The sequence below is a fragment of the Tamandua tetradactyla genome, chromosome 4, assembly GCF_023851605.1.
Source record: "Tamandua tetradactyla isolate mTamTet1 chromosome 4, mTamTet1.pri, whole genome shotgun sequence".
In the NCBI taxonomy this organism is placed as follows: domain Eukaryota; kingdom Metazoa; phylum Chordata; class Mammalia; order Pilosa; family Myrmecophagidae; genus Tamandua; species Tamandua tetradactyla.
This window is the reverse complement of record NC_135330.1, coordinates 6,643,925-6,668,415: the sequence shown is the minus strand read 5'-3', so window position 1 is coordinate 6,668,415 and position 24,491 is coordinate 6,643,925. Positions and strand designations below refer to the sequence as shown.

Sequence of the window (24,491 nt, the reverse complement as noted above, 5' to 3'; positions counted from 1 at the left end):
AGAATACATATGAAAGTTGATGATCTGGAATTTGATTTCCTTAACATTCTTAGTGTGTATCTCCAAGAACACCCATGTCCCTGTTAAAAGTACTGTTAAAGACAATGCATCAGAATTGGAAAGGAAGAAGTAAAACTCTCACTCTTTGCAGATATGATACTATATGTTGAAAACCCTGAAAATCCACAGCACAACTACTAGAATTAATAAATGAGTGCAGAAAACTGGCACGTTACAAGATCAACAGTCAAATATCTGTAGTGTTTCTATACAGTAATAATGAACACTCTCAGGGGGAAATCAAGGAGAACATTCCATTTATAGTTGCAACCAAAAGAATAAAATATTTAGGAATAAATTTAGCTGAGGATACAAAAGACCTAAACAAAGAAAATGACAAGAAATTGTTAAAAGAAACCATAGAAGATCTAAATAAATGAAAGGGCATACTATGTTCATGAATTGGAAGACTAAATGTAGTTAAGATGTCAGTTCTACCTAAACTGAATTATAGATTCAATGCAATACAATTAAAATCCCCAAAACTTAACTTTTTAGGAGTAGAAAAACCAATAACCTAATATATCTGAAAGAGCAGGGTGCCCTGAATAGGTAAAAGTATCTTTAGAAAGGAAAGTGAAGTCAGAGGTCTCACACTACCTGACTTTTAAAAAAAGTATTTATTAATTTAAAAAATTAAGAACAAACGAAAACATTAAATATTAACATATAATTCTGTTCTACATATATATTCAGTAATTCTCAGTATCATCACATAGTTGCATATTCATCATTTCTTAGAACATTTGCATCAATTCAGAAAAAGAAATAAAAAGACAACAGAAAAAGAAAACAATAACAGAAAAAAAAGATTATACATACCGTATCCTTTACCCCTCACTCTCATTTATCACTAGCATTTCAAACTAAATTTATTTTAACATTTGTTCCCCCTATTATTTATTTTTATTCCATATGTTTTACTCGTTTCTTGACAAGGTAGATAAAAGGAGCATCAGAGACAAAGTTTTCACAGTCACACAGTCACATTGTGACAGCTCTATCACTCAGTCATCCTCGAGAAATATGGCTACTGGAACACAGCTCTTACATTTTCAGGTAGTTCCCTCCATCCTCCTATTACATCTTGAATAACAAGATGATCTCTACTTAATGCATAAGAATAACCTCCTGGACAACCTCTTGACTCTGGAATCTCTCAGCCGTTGACACTTTGTCTCATTTCACTCTTCCCCCTTTTGGTCGAGAAGGTTTTCTCAATCCCTTGATGCTGGGTCTCAGCTCAGTCTAGGATTTCTGTCCCACGTTGCCAGGAAGGTCCACACCCCTGGGAGTCATGTCCCACATAGACAGGGGGAGGATGGCGAGATTGCTTGTTGTGTTGGCTGGGGAGAGAGACCACATCTGAGCAACAAAAGAGGCTCTCTTGGGGGTGACTCTTAGGCCTAAATTTTAAGTAGACTTGACCTATTCTTTGTGGGGTTAAGTTTCATATGAACAAACCCCACAGTACCTGATTTATAAGGCATATTACGAAGCTACAGTAGTTAAAACAGCATAGTACTGACATAAAGGTAGATATACTGACCAATGGAATAGAATAGAGTGTTCAGTTATAGACCCTCTCACCTATGGACAATTGATCTTTGATAAGTCAGTCAAGCCAAGTCACTTGGGACACAGCAGTCTCTTCAATAAATGGTGCTTGGAGAACTGGATATTCACATGCAAAAGAATGAAAGAAGATCCGTATCTCATACCCTATGCAAAAATTAACTCAAAATGAATCAAAGACCTGAACAGTAGATTTAAGACCATAAAACTTTTAGAAGAAAATGTAGGGAAATATCTTATAAATCTTGAATTAGGAGGTGGTTTCCTAGATCTTACACCCAAAGCATGAGCATTGAAGAAAGAAATATATAAATGGGAACTCCTCCAAATTAAACACTTTTGTGCATCAAAGAACTTTGTCATGAAAGTAAAAAGACAACCTACACAATGGGAGACAGTATTTGGAAACAATATATCAGATAAGGGTCTAGTATCCAGAATATATAAAGAGATTGTTCAGCTCAACAACAAAAAGACAAATAACCCAATTGCAAAAAGGGCAAAATACTTGAGCAGACACTTCTCAGAAGAGGAAATGCAAATCAAAACCACAGTGAGATATCATCTCACAACCCACCAGAATTATCAACAAAACAGAAAATGAAAAGAAAAAAAAAAAACAGAAAATGACACCTGCTGGAGGGGATGTGGAGAAAGAGGCAGACTTATCCACTCTTGTTAGGAATGTAAAATGGTACAATGACTGTGGAAGGCAGTTTGGCGGTTCCTCAGGAAGCTACATATAGAATTGCCAAATGATCCAGAAATATCATTGCCGGGTATCTATTCAGAGGACATGAGGGCAAGAACACAAATGGACATTTGCACTCCAATGTTTATAGCAGCGTATTAATAATTGCCAAGAGATGGAAGCAGCCCAAATGTCCATCAACAGATGAGTGGCTAAACAAGCTGTGGTATATACATACGATGGAATATTATACAGCTGTAAGACAGAATAAAGTCATGAAGCATGGACCTTAAAGGACATTATGCTGACTGTGATTAGCCTGAAACAAAAGGACAAATATATATGGTCTCACTGATAAGAACTAAAATTAATGAATGAACTTGGAGAATTTCAGTTAAGAACAGAGGTCATCAAAAGATAGACATAGGGTATATTTTGGGTAGTTGGAGCCAAAGGGATACAGATACAGCAAGACTGATTGTAAAAATTCAGAAATGGATAGCAGAATACTACATAATTGTAGCACAATAATACTAGTACACTGAATGAAACTGAATGTGAGAATGTTAGAAGGAGGAGGGTTGGGATCAGAAACAGAAGAGAGAATAGACGATTGATTTGAATAGTGAATAAAGTATTTGCAAAGTCCCCTTGGGGGAACGGCAAGAAAGTGGGAAAATTCAACTTCCCCATTTGGAGAATTCCTGAAGTTCTCCTAAGCAGTGGGGACTACCAAATTAATAGGCTGAGCCCTCCTTCAGTCTTGGGGCTTGTTCATATGAAACTTAATCCCCGCAAAGGATAGACCAAGCCTACTTAAAATTAGGCCTGAGTCACCCCCAGAGAACCTCTTTTGTTGCTCAGATGTGGCCTCTCTCTCTCAGCCAACACGACAAGCAAACTCACCACCCTCCTCCTCTCTGCATGGGACATGACTCCCAGGGGTGTAAACCTTCTTGGCAATGTGGGACAGTAAATCTTAGAATGAGCTGGGACTCAGCATCAAGGGATTGAGAAAATCTTCTTGACCGAAAGGGGCAAGAGAGAAATGAGACAAAGTGTCAGTGGCTGAGAGGTTTCAAACAGAATTGAGAGGTTATCCTGGAGGCTATTCTTATGTATTTTATAGATAGTCCCTTTTTAGTTTAAGGTGTATTAAAGAGACTAGAGGGAAGTGGCTATACTGTAGAGCTGTTTTCTATTAGCCTTGTTTCTTGAATATAATTGTGTAACAATATAGCTTTTGCAGTGTGACTGTGTGATTGTGAAAACCTTGTGTCTGATGCTCCTTTTCTCTGTGGTATGGACAGATTAGTAAAAAATATGGATTAAAAATAAATAATAGGGGAAACAAATGTTAAAATAAATTGGGTAGAAGAAAATACTAGTGGTCAACAAGAAGGAGGGATAAGGGGTATGGTATGTATAAATTTTTTTCTTTTTTCTTTTTATGTCTTTTTCTGAAGTGATGCAGATGTTCTAAGAAATTATCATGGTGATGAATACACAACTATGTGATCGCTATTGTGAGCCACTGATTGTATACCATGTATGGAAAGTTTGTATGTTAAGAATGCTTGTGTTTGTATGTTGTTTATCAGTAAAAATATTTTTTTGAAAAAGTGCTATTAAGCTCTTGCATAGGCGACTAGGAAATACTTTAAGAAGATTTATGGCACCATTGGGTTTTAATTTATTTATTTAAAAAGTTTTATTAAGGTATAATTGAAATAAAGTATACATATTTACAGTATATAATTTGACAAGATTTTTTTTAACTTTTTATTTTGATATGCATTCAAACTTACAGGACAGTTACAAAAATAATTTAAACCCCGTACAGAGAATTCCTGTAACCCCCTACCTCCCATATACCCAGACCACCAATTTTAGTTGTTTTCTATACTTGCTGTACAAGTTTTGACATACGGATACATTTGTAAAACACCACCGTAATCAAGGTAATGAGCACAGCCATCACTCCCAAAAGTATTCTAGTGTCCCCTTGGTGTCCCTCTGTCTTGCTCTTGGCTCCATCCTCAACTATCCATCTGTTATTTGGCATTATAGAATATACTGACGTCTTTCACTCAGCATAATTATTTTGAGAGCCATCCATTTTGTTGCATGTGTCAATAATTCATTCCCTCTTTTTTTTTTTAAATTGCTGAGTGGTATTCCTGTATATGGATATAACACAATTTGTTTATCCATTCATTTGTTGGTGGACATTTGGATTGGTTCCACTTGGGAGCTGTTCCAGTTAAAACTGCTATGAACATTCATGTATAAGTCGTTGTATGGACATATATTTCTTGGATAATAACCTAGGAGTAGAATGAGAGGATCATATGGTAGTTGTAGGTTACTATCATTTTACTAAATATGAGCTGGGTTTCAGTTCTGCCATATCCTCACCATCACTTGGTTATAGTCAGCAGTTTTCTATTATTGCTGTAACAAATTACCACAAACTTAACAGTTTAAAAGAACACACATTTAGAGTCTGAAAGTTCTGAAACTCGGAAGTCTGAAGTGAATCTCACTGAACTATAATTGAGATATCAGCAGGACTGCATTCCGTTTGGGAGTCTCTAGGGGAAATTTGTTTTTTTGCCTTTCCCACCTTCTAGAGGCTGTCTACCTTTCTTGGCTTGTGACCTCCTACCATGTTCAAAGCCAACAATGACTGATCTCGTGTCACTATAACACTGTCACTTCTTTGGTTTACTGCATTTAAAGGACCCTGTGAATTGAGCCCACCTAGATAATTCCAGCATAATTTACTTATCTTTAGGTCAGGTGAATAGCAGCTTTGACTCCTTCAACAACCTTAACTTGTCCTTGCTGTGTAAACATAATGTAGTCATAGGTGCTAGAGATTTAAGATGTGGACATCATTGGAGGGGTATGGGGGGCATTATCCTGCCTAACACAGTTGGTCTTTTCAGGTTTTACCCATTTTGATAACAATATGTGGTAGTCAATCATTGTAGTTTTAATTTGTTCTCCTCTCTTAACTAGTGATATTGAACATCCTTTCATGTGCTAATTTGTCATCCGTGTATCTTTGATGAAGTATCCAAATATTTTGCGCATATTTTATTGATTTTTTTTTCCTTCGTATTTTTGAGTTTTGAGAGTTCTTTATATATTCTGGATACAAGTCATTTATCAAATACATACTTTGCCAAATTTCCCCAAGTGTTTGGTGTGTCTTCTCATTCTTTTGAGGACCAAAAGTTTTAATATTGATGACATTCATTTATCATTAAAGTCATTCTTTAATGGATTGTGCTTTATGTTATCTAAGAAATCTTTGCCTAATTGAAGAGCATAAAAATTTTCTCCTGTTTTTCTTCTAAAAGTTTTATAATTTTAGGTTTTACATTTAGGTAAATGTAATTAACTATAATTGACTTTGAGTTAATTTTTACATATGGTGCAAGGTTTGGATCCAAGTTTACTTTCTTGCATATGAATATCCAGTAGTTCCAGCATAAGTTTGTTGAAAAGCCTATCCTTTATCCACCGTGTTGCCTTTGTGTCTTTGTCTAAACCCAGTTTTCCATGTATGCTTGGGTTTATAGCTGGATTCTCTGTTTTGGTCTATTATTCTGTTTGACTATCTTTACATCAGTGCCTCACTGTTTGATTATTGTACCTTTATAACAATTTTTGGCATTAGATAGTGCTAGATCTGTATACTTGTTCTTCAGAGTGTTTTTTGTTTGTTTTTTGTTTGTTTTGGTATCTTAGCTCCTTTGCATTTCCCTACCAGTTGTACAATCAGCTTATAAATATCTATTAAAAAGCCTCATTTCCCTACCAGTTGTACAATCAGCTTATAAATATCTATTAAAAAGCCTCCTGAAGATTAAGATGGCAGAGAAGACCCTTCATAGCTCCAACCCCACACAGAAACTGTGAACAACTAGCGAGAACTGCATAGCTTTCTCTCAAAGCTATGGAAACAATTAAAGGATAACAGGCTAAGCACTGAATCAAAAGAAAATGGATACTTAGAAGCCATTGAATGTCATGGTTCTTTAGCTGACCCCTTCCCCCCTTTCCCCACTCTGCCAGAGCTTGGATCTGGCCCACACTCCCAGTATGGATACCTAATCTAGGTTCTGGAGGCAGCTTGTGTGTCTGGCCCAGTCTGTCTTGTGTTCCTAGAACTTGCCTTCCATGTACAAGGCAGCAAAAGAGCTTTCAGGCAGAATACTTTGGAAGAGCAGTCAAATCATGATGCCAGGGATAAGGGATTGCTGGCTATAGGATATGCAGTGTGGTATACAGAAACATGAGGAAACTATTTTCTAGGGAAGAGGGGCATTCCTCCATGCTTACATAGGCGCTCCTAAAGCCAAACATGAATGCCCAAGATGAGATGCATGTGCAGAAAGGACAGGGGAAGCTGTTACACTTTTGCCTAGAACTAGTCTCTAAACTCTGTGTATTAATAACCTCTGAAGGAGGCTCTTCTGACAGGTCAACCTGCAAAGAGTGGAAAAGGTTGTTTTTTCCTTTGTTTTTTTTTGGGGGGTAGCTTCTGGCATTAAAGGAAGGATCTAGCGTAACACTACCTGGATCGTAAACCTAAGGAATAGATACCTCAAGGACTCACTTCTAGAGATTAAAATATCATTAAAATGTAATCTTCAGCAGAAGATTACAAAGAAAAGGGAAGTGATAGCCCAGGTGAAGGAGAAGATGAAAGCATTAGAACCCAGCAATATGGAGGATCAGACCTGGGACACTCAAGATAAGGTCCTAAATATGCTCAGAGAGCTAAAGGAAACTATTAACAAAGAACTAAGTAAATCCGGAAAACAATTGATGAACACAAAGAGAATATTAATAGAGAGATGGAAATTATGAAAAGGAGCCAAACAAAGCTGAAGGCCACTGTAACAGAAATTTAAAATTCCCTAGAAGGGTTCAACAGCAGATTGGAACTGGCAGAAGAAAAAATCAGTGAACTTGAAGATAAGACAATTGAAATCCAGTATGAGGAGCAGAAAGATAAAGGAATAAAGAAAAATGAACAGAACCTGAGAAACCCGTGGGACACCTTCAGGCATAAAAATGTACACGTTGTGGGAATCTCAGAAATAGAAGAAAGAAAATAGCAGAGAGGATATTCAGAGAAACAATGGATGAAAATACCCCATGTTTAATTTAAAAACATGAATGTATACATCCAAGATGCTCAGCAAACTCCAAACAGGATAAACTCAAATAGATCCACACTGAGCCATGTTATAATCATACTGTTAGATGCCAATGATAAAGAGAGAATTCTGAAAGCCACAGGAGAGAAGCAATATGTCAAATACAAGGGTACCTCAATAAGATTAAATGCCATTTCTCATCAGAAACCATGGAGGCAAGAGAAGACATTTAAAACGTTGAAATTAAAAACTTGCCAACCAAGAATTTTATATCCAGCAAAACTGTTTTTCAAAAATGAGATAGAAGAGCAACCAGAGCCAGGAGAGCCACTAGAACCAACAGAGCCCACACAGTCAGAGACGTCTGGGGCTTCATGAAACAAGAAGCTGGGGGAGAAAACTAGCAGATGTCTCCACGTGCCCTCCCAGCTGAGAGAGAAGACCTGAACTTCACCAGCCTTTCTTGAATGAAGGTAACCTTGTTGGTGCCTTAGTTTGGACATTTTCACAGCCTTAGGACTTTAAACTTGTAACTTAATAAATTCCATTTTTTTTAAAGCAAATCAAAAGAGAGAGGGATTTAGAGAATCCCAGATAAACAAAAGCTGAGAGACTTTACCACCAGTAAGATCTGGCCCTACAAGAAATGCTAAAGGATGTTCTACAATTTGAAAAGAATAGATATAAGACAAATGATTGAAGCTTCATGAAAAATTAAAGATCTCTGATAAAGATAATGACGTAGGTAATATAAATACCAATATTATTGTATTTTTTATTTGTAACTCTACTTTTACTTCCTATATTATCCAGAAGGCAGTTGCACAAAATGTAATTCACACAAAATGTAATGACAAATCAGTGGTTTGGATTCAATGTATAAGCACATAATTTGTGATGGCTACATAAAGATGGGGGAATGGTTGGGTGTTTTAGTTTCTTAGGCTGCTTATAACAATACCATGAAATGGTTTGGCTTAAACAATAAGAATTTATTAGTTTACAGTTTGAGGCCGAGAAAATGTCCAAATCAAGCTATCATCAAGGTGATGCTATCTCCCCAAGGACTGGCTGTCAGTGATCCTTGGATCTTCTGCTACATGACAAGGCAATGGCAGCATCTACCGGTCTTTCCCTTCTCTTTCGAGTTTGTTGATTGCAGCTTTTTGCTTTTGTAGCTTTCTCTTCTCTCTCTTCATTCTGTTTGTAAAGGACCCCATAATAGGATTAAATCCCATCCTGAATGAGGTAGGTCACACCCTAACTGAAGTAGCCTTATCAAAAGGTATGGATCAAATTTAAGAACGTGTTTTTCTGGGGTACATGCACCTTTATACCGCCACAGAGAGATATAGGAACATAATGTGTGTGTGTGTACTATTGAAATTAAGTTGGTATCAAAGTAAACTACAATGTTATAGATTTAGGATGTTAAAGCCCTAATTATAATTACAAAAAAAAAATCAGTATATGCACATTTATAGAGATAGAATGTAGAGTTCAGGTTAATAAGGATGGGAGGGCACGGGCAGTGGGGAAATAATGCAAAATGAATATAAGGTTTTCTGCTTGGGGTGAAGGGAAAGTTCTACTAATGGGTGATGCTGAGTGCACTGCTACATTGTGAATGTGATTAGACCCACTGAATGGTTTGGGAGGAGTTGGTATGGAAAGATTCATGTTAGGTATATGTTTCCACAGTTTAAAAATGCAACTAAAGAGATAATGACAGTTATATGTAATACATGATATTGAATGAGATTTAAAAATGGAGGAGAAAAGACTCCAAAGGATATGATTAGGACATAAGAAACACTTGGAATATATTGTAAACTTTATATATATATATGTGTTCAGTTTCGTGGAGTTAATAGCTGTACTTAGAGTGATTACATTATAAAGTGAGTATCCTTGTTTGTAGAAAGTGTACATCATGGAATTATTATGAGTTCAAAGAATATGATGTGTGTGCAACCTGATCTCAAATGTTAAAGGGATGGATGGATGACTGGATGGGAAGGGAAGGAAGGCAAAAGTGGCAAAATGTTAAAATTGGTGAATCTGGGTGTTCTCTGCATGGAATTTGTTTATTTTTGTACCTTCTGTTAAGTTTTGAATTATTTCAAAATAAAAAGTTTTTAAAGTTAAATGGACCTGCTGGGATTTTTATTTGGATTATGTTGAATCTGTAGATCATTTTCAGAAGAATTGACATCTAAAGAATATAGAGTAGTCAAATCCATGAACAAGGTATAATTCTTTATTTAGGTCTTCAGTAATTTCTTTAAGCAAAATTTTGTAATTTTCAGTATATTTGTAGTTCATGTCTGTTGTTAAATTATTTATATTATTACGCTCTTGGAAGTATTATTGATCATTAAAATGTCAGTTTCCAATCTTGCTAGTGTATAGAAATACACTTCGTGTTCACATATCGTTCTTGTATCCTGAAATATTGCTATGCTCGCTTTAGCATTATTTCACTTTATTTGATAAATTCCCCCAGATTTTCTACGTAGATGATCAGGGTATATGTGAATAAGGAAGGTTTTACTTCCTTCCTAATCTTGAGTATATTTTATTCATTTTTCTTTCCTGTAGCACTGGCTAGAACTTCCACTACAGTGCTGAATAGAAATGTCTACAACTAATTGTTGCACTCTGCTTTGAAATTTGTTGCTTTATATATATATATATGTTATTTTTCACTAGAATAGTTGATTGTGATGATTAAAAAAAAATACAGGGCCAAAATGGAGGCTTAGCAATGTGCGCATTTTAGTTTGTCCTCCAGAACAACAACCAAATAACCAGAAACAGTACAGAACAACTCCTGGGGCCATGTCAGTGATCAGACACACAGCGTACCCCAGTCTGGGCCAGCTGGACCAGCTGCAAGCCCCCCCAGATCCGTGAGTTCCCCAAGCCGTGGCAAACAGCGCCCCTCCCTCACAGGCTGCTTTCCAAAGGGGAAAGGAAAGGGACTTTATCAGCAGCAGGGGCTGAACCCAACCAAACGCCAACTGTGGAATTAATTAACAAATTCTGACTACTAAAAATAGGCCCCCAGCTCAGGTGAACCTGGTCAAAGCAGAGATTGCTCATTTTTGCCCTGGCGCCAAGGGGGGAACACTGAAAGAAAAAGAAAAAAAAAAAACAGAAAGCAGAGGTTTTTGTGGCTGTGTTTCTATGAAGGCTTGACTGCCTTTGGGTACAGCAGTAGGATTTCTCAGGCTGCAACTGCCCCAGGCACAGGCAGAAACAAGCTTGTTTGAGGGCTTATCTGGAGCCTGTGCCTTCCCCAGGGGAGGGGTGAAGCCCAACTCAGGTGGAATCCCTCCCTCAAGGAATTCAGACACCAGAGCTTGGTAATTTGAAGCCATTAAAACCAGCCTACAACCTCTCCTCTGTCTCCACCACACCCCCAGTAGGGAGAGTCTCCCAGCAAAAAGTAACAAATCACACTAGGAAAATTGAAGATATGGCCCAGCCAAAGGAACAAACCACCAATTCAAATGAGATACGGGAGCTGAAACAATTCAGAATATACGAACGGACATGGAAAACCTTATCAAAAACCAAATCAATAAATTGAGGGAGGATATAAAGAAGGCAAGGAAAGGACAAAAAGAAGAAATCGAAAGTCTGAAAAAACAAATCACAGAACTTATGGGAAAGAAAGACACAGTAGAAGAGATGAAAAAAACAATGAAAACCTACAATGGTAGATTTCGAGAGGCAGAACATAGGATTTCTGAACTGGAGGACGGAACATCTGAAATCCGACCAGAAACAGAAACTATAGGAAAAAAAAAAGGAAAAATATGAGCAGGGACTCAGGGAATTGAAAGACAATATCAAGCACACAAATATACGTGTTGTGGGTGTCCCAGAAGGAGAAGAGAAGGGAAAAGGAGGAGAAAAACTAATGGAGGAAATTATCACTGAAAATCTCCCAACTCTTATGAAAGACTTAAAATTACAGATCTAAGAAGTGCAGCGTACCCCAAAGAGAATAGATCCACATAGACATACTCCAAGACATTTAATAATCAGAATGTCAGAGGTCAAAGAGAAAGAAAGGATCTTGAAAGCAGCAAGAGAAAAGCAATCCATCACATACAAGGGAAGCCCAATAAGACTATGCGCAGATCTCTCAGCAGAGACCATGGAGGCGAGAAGACAGTGGGATAATATATTTAAATTACTAAAAGAGAAAAACTGCCAACCAAGAATTCTATACCCAGCAAAATTGTCCTTCAAAAATGAGGGAGAAATTAAAACATTTTCAGACAAGAAATCACTGAGAGAATTTGTGACCAAGAGACCAGTTCTGCAAGAAATATTAAAGGAAGCACTAGAGACAGATACGAAAAGACAGAAGAGAGAGGTGTGAAGAGTGTAGAAAGGAAGACTGTGAGTAAAGGTAAAAAGAAGGAAAATTAGATATGACATATAAAATCTAAAAGGGAAAATGGTAGAAGAAAGTACTACCCGTACAGTAACAACTCAGAGGACCTGCGGGCAAGGACACAAACGGATATTTGCACACCAGTGTTTGTACCACCATTATTTACAATTATCAAGAGATGGAAACAGCCAAAATGTCCATCAACAGATGTGTGGCTAAACAAACTGTGGCATATACACGTGATGGAATATTATGCAGCTGTAAGATAGAATAAAGTTATAAAGTATGTAACAACATGGATGGACCTTAACGACATTATGCTAAGTGAGATTAGCCAAAAACAGAAGGACAAATACTGTATGGTCTCACTGATATGAACTGACATTAGTGAATAAACTTGGAATATTTCATTGAAAACAGAGACCATCAGGAGATAGAAGTAGGGTAAGAAATTGGGTAATTGGAGCTGAAGGAATACAGATTGTACAACAGGACTGAATATAAAAACTCAGAAATGGACAGCACAGTACTACCTAACTGTAGTACAATTATGTTAAAACATTGAATGAAGCTGAATGTGAGAATGATAGAGGAATGAGGGCTGGGGGCATAAATGAAATCAGAAGGAAAGATAGACGATAAAGATTGAGATGGTATAATCTAGGAATGCCTAGAGTGTATAATGATAGTGACTAAATGTAAAAATTTAAATAATGTTTTTGCATGAGGAAGAACAAAGGAATGTCTTTACTGCAGAGTGCTGAAAATAGATGGTAATTAATATTTTAAAATTTCAACTTATGTGTGAGACTAAAGCAAAAATGTTTATTTGGTACAAAATTTATATTTTGACTAGTGCATTTCCTAATATAACTTAGGTAGATAGCTTGGTTGAACAACATAAGTACATGGAACCATGAGATTTTGTTGGTTTGTCCAGAGTGATGCCCCGATGAATCCCAGAGTGATTTGATCAGTGAGTGGAAAAGTATTTGCAAAGTCCCCTTTGGGGAATGGTGAGAACAGGGGAAAATTCAACCTCCCCAAGTTGAATTCTTGATATTCTCACAAGCAGTGTGGACAACCAAAGCTATAGGCTGAGCCCCCAGTCTTGGGGTTTGTTCATATGAAACGTAACCCCACAAAGGATAGGTCAAGCCTACTGAAAATTAAGCCTAAGAGTCACCCCCAAGAGAACCTCTTTTGTTGCTTAGATGTGGCCTCTCTCTCCAGCCAACACAACAAGGAAACTCACCACCCTCCCCTTGTCTATGCGGGACATGGCTCCCAGGGGTGTGGACCTTCCTGGCAACGTGGGACAGAAATCCTAGAATGAGCTGAGACCCAGCATCAAGAGATTGAGAAAACCTTCTCGACCAAAAGGAGAAAGAGTGAAACAAGACAAAGTGTCAATGGCTTAGAGATTCCAAACAGAGTCAAGAGGCTATCCTGGAGGTTACTCTTACGCATTAAGTAGATATCACCTTGTTATCCAAGATGTAACGGAGAGGTTGGAGGGAACTGCCTTAAAATGTAGAGCTGTGTTCCAGTAGCCATTTGTTTCTTGAAGATGATTGTATAATGATGTAGCTTTCACAGTGTGACTGTGTGATTGTGAAAACCTTGTGTCTGATGCTCCTTTTATCTACCTTGTCAACAGATGAGTAGAATATATGTAATACAAATAAATAATAGGGGGAACAAATGTTAAAATAAATTTAGTTTGGAATGCTAGTGATCAATGAAAGGGAGGGGTAAGGGGTATGGTATGTATATATATTTTTTTCTGTTTTCGTTTTATTTTTTTATGTTTTTATTTCTTTTTCTGAATTGATGCAAGTGTTTTAAGAAATCATGATGATGACTATGCAACTATGTGATCATATTGTGAATTACTGATTATATATGTAGAACGGAATGATCATATGTTAAGAATGTGTCTCTTCTAAATTTTTTTTTTAATTAAAAATTTTTTTTTTTTAAATGCAAATTCCTTCTAGCCTCCAATGTTCTAGAGCAGCTAGAACGGAAAATCTGAGATCATGGTATGGTAGCCCATGACAAGCTCTGGGAGCTGTCCTGTAACTACTTGTTGTAAAGTGTTTTTGAAAACTATTGCTTTTTCTTTGTGTGTTTTGTACACAATTTAAATATTATACAATTTAAAAAGTTAAAGAATTATTGGCGGTAGGATCTAACCAACAAGGGTGATCTTAACAGTAAGTAACCTCTAGCATAATTCAGATTGTTGTGAATCTTACTTTCATGCATTAAGTAATTACATGGCTTTTTTTGGATACAACTTTTTCATTTTCAAAGAAGCCCCAGAAAATTCAGAATTAAAACGACAAAAGAGGGTGGGCCATAGTGGCTCAGCAGATAGAGTTCTCGCTGCCATGCTAGAGACCCGGGTTTGATTTCTGGCGCCTGCCCATGTGGGAAAAAAAAAAAAAAAAAAAGGAAGACAAAAGACAGTGTTCTGGAGCAGCTAGAAGGGAAAACTGTGTAATAGTGGAATGATAACCCATAACAAACTCTATAATCTGTTCTGTAACTGCCTGTTTAAAATCATTGCTTTTTCTTTGTATATATGTTTAACAATTAAAAAATGTTTGGAAAAAAAAAAAGAAATGGTGAGAGCAAACATCCTGTCTTCTTTTCTTAGGGGGAAAGCGATCAGTTAATAATGAAAACATTATTAAGTACGTATGATGTTAGCTGTAATTTTTTCACGGATGCGCTTTATCAGGTTGAGGACATTAGCGTCTATACTTAATTTACTGGGAGTTCAACTTTGTTCTGCTTTTTAAAATTTTTATATTTAGATTTTTGCTGTGGTAACGTATATACAATATAACATTTCCCATGTTAACCAATTTCAAGTATATCAGTGATATTAATTACATTTTCAATGTTGTACTACTGACAACCAAAATCCAGTACAAAAGTTTTCTATCCACTGAAACAGAAATTCTATACCCATTATGCAATAACTCCGTATTCCTCACCTCCACCCCCACCCTTGATACCCTGTAAATGCCTTTTATCTCTATGAATTATGTATTCTCTATAAAAGTGACATCTCGTATAAATGAGTTTATACAATATTTGTCCTTTTGCATCTGGTTTATTTCACTCAATAAGTCTTCAAGGTTCATATATGTTGTTGCATATATCATTCTTTTTTACAGTTGAGTAATATTCCATCGCATGTATACCCCACATTTTGTTTATCCATTCATCTGTTGACAGGCATTTTGGTTACTTCTGTCTTTTGGCAATTTTGAGTAATACTGCTCTGAACAATCTGTTTGAGTCCCTGCAGTTCTTTTGGATATATACCTAGAAGTGGGATTGCCAGGCCATATGGTAATTCTCTACTAAACTTTCTGAGAAACTGCAAACTATTTTCCACAACAGTTGCACCATTTTACATTCCCACCAACCACGAGCGAGTGTCCCTATTTTTTCATGTCCAACACTTATTTTCCATTTTTTTTTAATAGTAGCCATCCTAGTGGGTATGAAGTGATATCTCATTATGGTTTTGGATTGCATTTCCCTAATGACTAATGATATTATCTTTTCATGGTTTTTTTTGGCCATTTCTATATTTTCTTTAGAGACGTGTGTATCACATTTTTTGCCCATTTTTAATTGGGCTGTTTGTCTTTTTGTTGTTGTAGGATTCCTTTATATATTCTGGATACTAAACCCTTATCAAATATGTGGTTTCCAAATATTTCCTCATTGTGTAGGTTGTTTTTTCTACTTTCATGTTAAAATCCTTGGATGCACAGTATTTTTTATTTTGATGAGGTCCCATTCATCTGTTCTTGATTTTGTTGCTCCTGCTTTTGGTGTAAAGTCCATCACAGAGTCCTGAAGATGTTTTCCTGTTTGTTTTTTTTTTCCTGGGAGTTTTCTAATTTTGGTTCTTACATTCAGGTGTGTGATCCATTTTGTGTTAATTTTTGTATTGGTGTGAGGTAGAAATCGGCATTCATTATTTTGTATATGGATATCCAGAACCATTTGTTGAAGAAACTATTCTTTCCCCCATTGAGTGGACATCAGAAATTAATTGGCCATCAAAATGAGTTGATTTCTGAACTCTCAGTTCATATCCAGTTTTGAAATTGGGAAATGTGGGTTCTCCAACATTGTTCTCCTTTTTCAAGATGGTTTTGGTCATTTCTGCAATGAAAGGTATTGGAATTTTTATTGAGACTGATGAATCTCCCCCTCTATTCCTTAAGAAATTGACTTTCACTCCCTTACAAGAACTCTGATAGTCCTTTCCCCCAGGCTGCTTTGACTTAATTGTTTCTCATACTGCTTTAGCTGTTCCTTAAGCTGCTTCTGACTGCAGGGCAAGTTCTGGGAAGTTGAGCCAGAGTTCAGTCTTCTGATTCAGTTCCTAGTTTAGTCTTTCAGGCTGTCATCCTTCAGATCAGTGATATGCACATAGGGGTTACTATCTTCCCTCCCAGAACTGGGCGAGGGGCCACAATGGGAGTACAGGCTCTGTCAGGGAAGGAGTAGGCCAGGGGCCAGTAAGGGGTCCAGTAAGGACTCCATGAGCTTTTCATACTGTTTTTTACAGCTGTGTTTCCTTGTTTTGGTACATTCACAGTTTCTGCAACTGTTTTAACTGTTTTTCAGGGTTTTGAGGAGGATAGCTCTGCCAGTTTTTGCTAGTTGTTTAAAGATTCTGTGAAGAAATGGCATCCTGGAGTATCTTCTACCACCATCTTGATTGACCAGAAGTCTCAGCATTGTTTGTGTATTTGTTTTTTCATCATTGTTCTTTTTGTTTTTTGTTTTTATGGTGCATGGTCTGGAAATTGAACCCATGTCTCCTGCATGAAAGGCAGGCATTCTAACCACTGAACTACCGGTGCACCCTTCAGCATTGTTTGTAACATCAAAAAGTGGATACCTAAGTTTTGAACAAGAGGATAGATAGCTAAATTATATATTCCTGCTGTGAAAATCTATATAATAGTTAAAAGGATTACAGTTGGAATTCCAGATTCATCATCTAAAGCTTTGTAGCCAATTTTTCCCCCTGTAAAATAGGGATAATCAGTTTGTTGAGATGTAAGAAAGAACATATGATTAGTGCCTAATAGCATGCTTGGCTTTTGATAGTGCTAAAGAAATAGTAACTATTATTATTGGCAATCCAGAATAAACAAAGTGTTGGTGAGACATTAAAAGGCATTACCAGTATTCATTTTATAAAATTTTGCTTTGTGTTTTAGAGAGGAATTTTAGTGTGACAAATTGACTGTGATTTTTACAGCTATATTGAGGTATAACTTAAGTCTGTAGTTCAGTAATTTTTCAGTAAATTTGCAGAGTTATGCAGCTCTCACCACAATCCATTTTAGAAGATTTCCATCATACCAGAGTGGTCACTTTTGTGCTTGTTTATGTCATTGGAATTTGAGACAGACACACCTATGTGAGTGCATAAATATGGATTTATAAATCAGTAATGTTGGGAGTGGGCAAGGAAAAATTAGTCAGGGGTACTTAAACCATTTATTGGGAAAGGTTATTTATCTCAGATATTCAGATATCTTGGTTCTGGTTACTCCCAACTCCAGTGTATCAGTTTTCTTGCGTTATTGGAATATAATAAGGAGAAGTTAATTTGGACTGTTTTCTGCTGTTTGTATAACTATCAGTTCAAGAAGCCAAAATAACGATGGCATTCCAAACTCTATTCAGCTCTAGGTTATTGAGGTTTTTAAGATACTTTCTGCACTCATGAACATAGTTAATCTCAAAACTTAGAACACTGTACCAAATTAATTCACATTTATATAAAATCTGGCTGTGTAGTTTTCTGAAGTACTTTTTCCATCTAAGTGTATAATCACTTGAGTGGCACACTTTCCCTATCTTTTGCACATTCCCATGATATTCTGTTTTATTTTGGTATGTGGTATTGATCAGCTTAACCAACACATTGTTATTGTGGGGTTAAAGCTTATCTCCTGGTGTTCTGTCACATTCAGCAAGCCAGTAGCCAGAAGGGTCCATAGGAGCTGGGAGAGCATGAACTTGTAACTTAATAAATCCCCTTTATAAAAGATATTCCATTTCTGGTATCCTGCATTTGGCAGCACCAACAAACTAAAACAATATGCTATATTTCAGAATAAAAAATGTTTAAAAATGTAATCATACAATATGTTGTCTTTTGTGACTGACTTCACTTAGCATAATGTTTTCAAGGTTCATCCATGTTGTACCGTGTATCAATACTTCATCTTTATATATTGCCAAATAATATTCTATTGTATGGCTATATCAGTGATTCACATATACTTATCCATTAACTGATGGACATTTGGGTTGTTTCTACTTTTTGACTATCATGAATAATAATACTTCTATGAGCATCTATGTCTAAGTTTTTGTGTGGACATATGTTTTCAATTCTCTTGCATATATACCAAGAAGTGGAACTGCATGGTTACATGGTAACACTTTGAGGAAACTGCCAAGCTGTTTCCCAAAGAGGTTGTAATTATTTTATATTCCCACCACAGTGTATTAGGGTCCCAATTTCTCAACATCGTTTTAGTTCTCTTTTAACAGCTTTGATAAGGGACGTATTATAGTATATATAAATATTCTTTAGCTATAGGTCCTTCAAAGATTTGTTATTTGCTGCCTTTGAAATGGTTTACCTCTAAAAACCAGATGGAGTGACTGGAAAGCCATTTATTCCTTGTTTTGATACATTTCTTTTCCCCTTTGCCAGGAAGACTTTCACCCCTGGATGTCATGTCCCATTAGGGGAGAGAGGGTAATGATTTTCCTTGCAAAGTTGGGCTTAGAGACAGAGAGACCACATTTGAGCAACAAAAGAGGTTTTCTGAACGTAACTCTTAGGCATAACTATCATTAAGTTTAGCTTTTCCACTGCAGAAATAAGCTTCATATGAGCAAGCTGCAATATAAAAGGGCTTGGCGTATTGACTTGGGAGTCCCTAATGTCTGAGACAGTTTCAGGTATTTACCAGTTGGGAAAGTTTAATACTTGCATTTTTTTTCTCCAGTCCTTCAAGGGACTTTGCCAGTGCTTTTTAATTATCTGCCCACCATGCTCTGGAACATATCTGGGTTACAGAATCACAACCCCTTAATCCCATTTTGGACTCCATGTGTTTGGGTTGTTTAAATGAGCTATCCAGACAGTTTGAGTTAGATTATGTGCTACAGAAAATTAAGGTTTTGGACAAAATAAACCTCTCTTCTTTTGGTTGCACACAGTAGGTGAAGTTCTAAAACAGACAGCATTGTCCTTTAGGTTGTACTCTGATTTACCCTTAGTCCCAACGAGAGAGGCTTCATTCTTATCTGTATTTGAAGCCTGATCTCTTTTTCTGTTTCTTTTATAGTTGTTATTTGTGGCACTGCTGACTTCAGAGCTACAGAACTCCAGCTCTCAGTCATAGGTGTCACACAAGTACCCAAGTTCCAGGGAAATGCCAGGTTATATGTATATAGCACAGCATCTCAAAATCTATAAGTAACATTTATAGCTCTGGACTAAATGTGACTGCTGTAGGCCCCAGTTTTCTTATAAGTCTTTTCTAAATGAGACCACACAGTATTTGCTCGTTTGTTTCTGGCTTATTTTGTACCACATAATGTCCTCAAGGTTCATTCACCTTGCAGCATACCTCACAACTTCATTCCTTTCTGTAGCAGCACAGTATTCCCTCATATGTATATACCACAGTTCTCTTTTCAGTTTCTCAGACAGTGTCTCACATTATTTTCACTTAGTTATACAATCATCAGCACCCTCAATGTTAGACAATTTTCATTGCTCCAAGGAGAAAAATGACAGATAAACACACTCTAACCAAATAGAAAATCCAAACGTCCCCTTAACTTTTATCCTTTCCCCCAATCGTTTACCCCGGTATTGCTGTGGTACTGTTGATGTCTTCCTGTTAAATACAGAATGCAATAGTAGTTTTCTCTCTGTACCCCTCTATTATTGACAAGATTCATATTTTTGAAGTACTTCCTGGCAAGAACTTGTTTAATCCATGGAATACATGGCTCTATATAACCCCATTCAATATTACCTTGATAAAGCAATATTACTTATAAATCCACTAATGAACTACCTTCTATCCATTCCCTTACGTTTAAGTTGTATGATTACATTTTTAGAAGTCCATAATGGGCAAATCTGTGGAGTGGAAATAAATTGATGAGGAAAAAAGACAAAAAATATATATAATAAAGAATTTTTTTAAAAAATTTTAAAAAAATCGATTGGTTGCCTAGGGATAGGTTTGTGTTGTGATGGTGTACAACTCCATGACTATACTTAAAAATACAACAACATTGAATGATACACTTTAAGTAGGTGAATTGTATGGTATGTGAATTACATCTTAAATTATAATTCAGAAAGAGAGAATTAAGGAACATTACCCAAAAATTCAAGAGATTTGGATTCTGATTCTTTTGGTTTCCAAAAGGTCTGTTTCCTTTTGTTGAAAAATGTGTTTTTGGTTACTGTTTTCTTCATTATAACAAGAAAGAAATAAAAATAGCCCTTATTTTACTCTGCACACTGGAAAGGAAGATTCAAAAGTAATTAGCATCTGTGGTCTTCCCTATCCTATGAATTGTTAGGCCTGACTGATCTCATACCACAGGTATGAAAGTTGTGGCTCTAAGGTGTGGAAATTAAATTTTATTGAATACCTTCTAAGTATCCCCATTTTTTATTTCCCATTTTATTTGTTTTTTGTTTTTTTTATACTGAAAAACACCAAACAAACGCACACATTCTTACTTTGATCATTCCGTTCTACATATATAATCAGTAATTCACAATATCATCACATAGTTACATAGTCATCATCATGATCATTTCTTAAAACATTTGCATCAATTCGGAAAAAGAAATAAAACAAAACAGAAAAAAATTTATACATACCATACCCCTTACCCCTCCCTTTCATTGATCACTAGTATTTCAAACTAAATTTATTTTAACATTTGTTCCCCCTATTATTTATTTTTATTCCATATGTTCTATTTGTCTGTTGACAAGGTAGATAAAAGGAGCCTCAGACACAAGGTTTTCACAATCACACAGTCACATTGTGAAAGCTATATCATTATACAATCATCTTCAAGAAACGTGGCTACTGGAACACAGCTCTACATTTTCAGGCAGTTCGCTCCAGCCTCTCTCCACTACATCTTGACTAACAAGGTGATATCTACTTAATGGGTAACAATAACCTCCAGGATGACCTCTCAAATCTGTTTGGAATCTCTAAGCCATTGACACTTTGTCTCATTTCACTCTTCCCCCTTTTGATTGAGAAGGTTTTCTCAATCCCTTGATGCTGAGTCTCAGCTCATCTTAGGCTTTTTCTCAATCTCTTGATGCTGAGTTTCAGCTCATTCTAGAATTTCTGTCCCACGTTGCCAGAAAGGTCCACACCCCTGGGAGTCATGTCCCACATAGATTGAGGGAGGGTGGTGAGTTTGCTTTGTATTGGCTTGAGGGAGAGGCCACATCTGAGCAACAAAAGAGGTTCTCTTGGGGGTGAGACTCTTAGGCCTAATTTTAAGTAGGCTTGGCCTATCCTTTTTGGGGTTAAGTTTCAAATGAACAAACCCCAAGACTGGGGGCTCAGCCTTATAGCTTTGGTTGTCCACAGTGCTTGTGAGAACATCAAGAATTCACCTTGGGGAAGTTGAATTTTCCCCTGTTCTCACCATTCCCCGAAAGGGACTTTGCAAATACTTTTTTATTCACTGTTCAAATCATTCTGGGATTTATCGGGGCATCACTCTGGACAAACCCACAAAATCTCATGTCCTACTCAAGGTTCCATGTTACATATCCCCATTTTAACAGATGAAATTGAGATTTGGGGAAATAGAATAACTTATATTTTTGATTTTGTAAAAGTAAGTCCAGAAGAAAATAAAGTTAAAAATTTTTTTTTTAAGTTGCAGTTTGAATCTCTGTTTCTCTTACTCGTAAACTTTTCTTTCCTTTGTAGCTTGCTAATTCCCACCAGAACAGTGGCCCTGGATTTTAAAGTATTAGAGAAATTCTGCATTTAGATTTGTTAGTGAGAAGGAAAGATGGTGATTAGCTTGCCTTTAATAATTTTGCTGCATGGATAGAAAAAGTAACACCTCTTGTCAGACGAAGGACCTGAGTTCTTCATTAAGTAAAGCCAAGTGTCTTAAGGTATTAAATCTATATCTATATAAAATTGAGAACAATTAAAATGAGTCTCACCAATCCATGCTGAACCCAGACAACTGAGGCTTCCTGTCAGATATGCTTTGTTTAGTTCATCTTTCTCAGATTTTAGATAGGTCAATTGAAGATATGCCTGAATGACCTGAGGAGCTTCCCGTTCTCAGAAGAGTCTTTCCCAGGAGAAGAATTTGGTGTAAAAGCTAGAATAGATGTGTCTGACTTTGATCATTCACATACAGTCACTTTGAAACGTTTATTTTTTGAGAAATATAGTCTCCTAATGCATTATTATCCTGGTGAGTATAGTAGTGTTTTCTTTCAGAATTCTATCAGTGAAGGTCTCAATAACTAGAATGTATTTGAAGTTTGCTTTCACTGCTGCCATTGAGTGGAGAAATCTCCTTCAATATAGGATATTCTAGGAAGGTATTGTACAGAAGGTTAGCTTCGTAGTTAACTTTCTTATATGTTTCAGTGATTCTTCTTAATACTTTACTATCCCACTTGCCTTTTAGACTATTTAAAAGATTTTATTCTGATTTCATTTGTGTTCTTTCTATAGGATGGATAGAATGACAGAGGATGCGCTTCGCCTGAACTTGTTGAAACGAAGTTTGGACCCAGCAGATGAAAGAGATGATGTTCTGGCAAAGCGACTCAAAATGGAGGGACATGAGGCCATGGAACGTCTGAAGATGTTGGCACTGCTTAAAAGAAAGGATTTGGCAAACCTTGAGGTGTCGCATGAGTTATCCACCAAACAGGATGGCAGTGGTGTCAAGGGTTATGAAGAGAAACTCAATGGAAATCTCAGGCCTCATGGAGACAACAGGACTGCTGGAAGGCCAGGCAAAGAAAATATCAATGATGAACCTGTGGATATGAGTGCTAGAAGAAGGTATGACTCAATTCAGCTGTCCTCCCTGGGATAGGGTCTTCTCATAAATGCAACCTATGAAAATGGAATTCAGTTTTTTATACTGAAGTTTCTTGAACGAAGACTTACCTGTTCCATTTGGCTTGACCATGAATTCCTCATTTTCCAAAGGAAATGCCTCTAAATTTGCTTAGCATACAGAGAATCATAATTCCTATCCTTACATTATCATAGTAATTTCTGAACAAAAGGGATAGAGAATTGACATCCCAATTAGAAGTCCATTAAGATAATCTACACTGATTCTGTGGTCATCTTAAGACAGAAAAAAGAGTTTCAGATCATTCAAGTTTTAGGGTTTGTTTATTATGGATTCCCTGCCTTTGATACATCAAAAAGTCTGGGACCCAGCTTTTCTTGTGTCAACCGGGAAGTTATCCCTTCATTTGGTAATTCTCTATATTCTTGCTGCCTCTGTACCACTCCCCCAACCCTGATATATGCACACGTATTTGCATGCATGCACACTTTCTTTTTCTCTTTTATTCTTTCTCACAGCACACAACCCATAAATTCACACTTTCATGGGCCTTTTTTCTGGTGTATGTCAAGGTTGAGTGCTGAAGCTGTGGAGCACACACTAGGGAGAGGTATCTGGAACTGACCAAGGTAAAGCCTACCTGGGCAGTGAATCACAGTACAGAAAACAGTATTTTTAAGAACATTGTTAATTAATGGCTCAGAAACAGCTAATAGGCATGAGAATTACCCTGCAGTGTCCAGTTGCCCTCCAACTGACCTTGCTGACTTTATCTTAGAACTAATGTAAGGCAAGATCTTTAAGAGGCTGAACTGATGAAGGAGGAAGAGGAGAGGAAGAAATGACTAAACTATTATATGTGCTCCTTTTTCTACCTTTTGTCACTTACTTACTAGTCTTGTCCTAGCCTTTTTAAAAATTTATTTATTAATTTTAAAAAAATTACGAACAAAAACATTAACCTATTACTCCGTTCTACATAATCAGTAATTCTCAATATCATCACATAGTTGCACTAAGTCATCATTTTTTAGAACATTTGCATCAATTCAGAAAAAGAAATAAAAAGACAACCGAAAAAGAAAACAATAACAGAAAAAAATATATATACATACCATACCCCTTACCCCTCGCCTTCATTTATCACTAACATTTCAAATTAAATTTATTTTAACATTTGTTCTCCCTATTCCTTATTTTTATTCCATATGTTCTACTCGTCTGTTGACATGGTAGATAAAAGGAGCATCAGACACAAGGTTTTCACAATCACATAGTCACATTGTGAAAGCTATATCATTATTCAGTCATCATCAAGAAACGTGGCTACTAGAACACAGCTCTACATTTTCAGGCAGTTCCCTCCAGCCTCTCCATTACA

General features: G+C 36.6%; 1 protein-coding gene across 5 annotated transcripts in view; it reads left to right on the top strand.

Annotated features, from left to right (window-relative positions):
- GATAD2B (GATA zinc finger domain containing 2B) overlaps positions 1–24,491 on the top strand; it is a 175,892-nt gene that overhangs the window by 123,413 nt on the left and 27,988 nt on the right. For 4 of the 5 annotated variants that reach the window (XR_013173973.1, XM_077156225.1, XM_077156223.1 and 1 more), the window contains one exon: positions 22,756–23,091. Coding sequence is in view for 4 of the 5 variants with exons in the window: in XM_077156225.1 (XP_077012340.1) it covers positions 22,757–23,091 (335 nt within the window). In the remaining variant the exon portion in view is untranslated. Of the gene's footprint in view, positions 1–21,068; positions 22,179–22,755; positions 23,092–24,491 lie in introns of those variants that run through there. The other variant, XM_077156226.1, reaches the window with a different exon arrangement.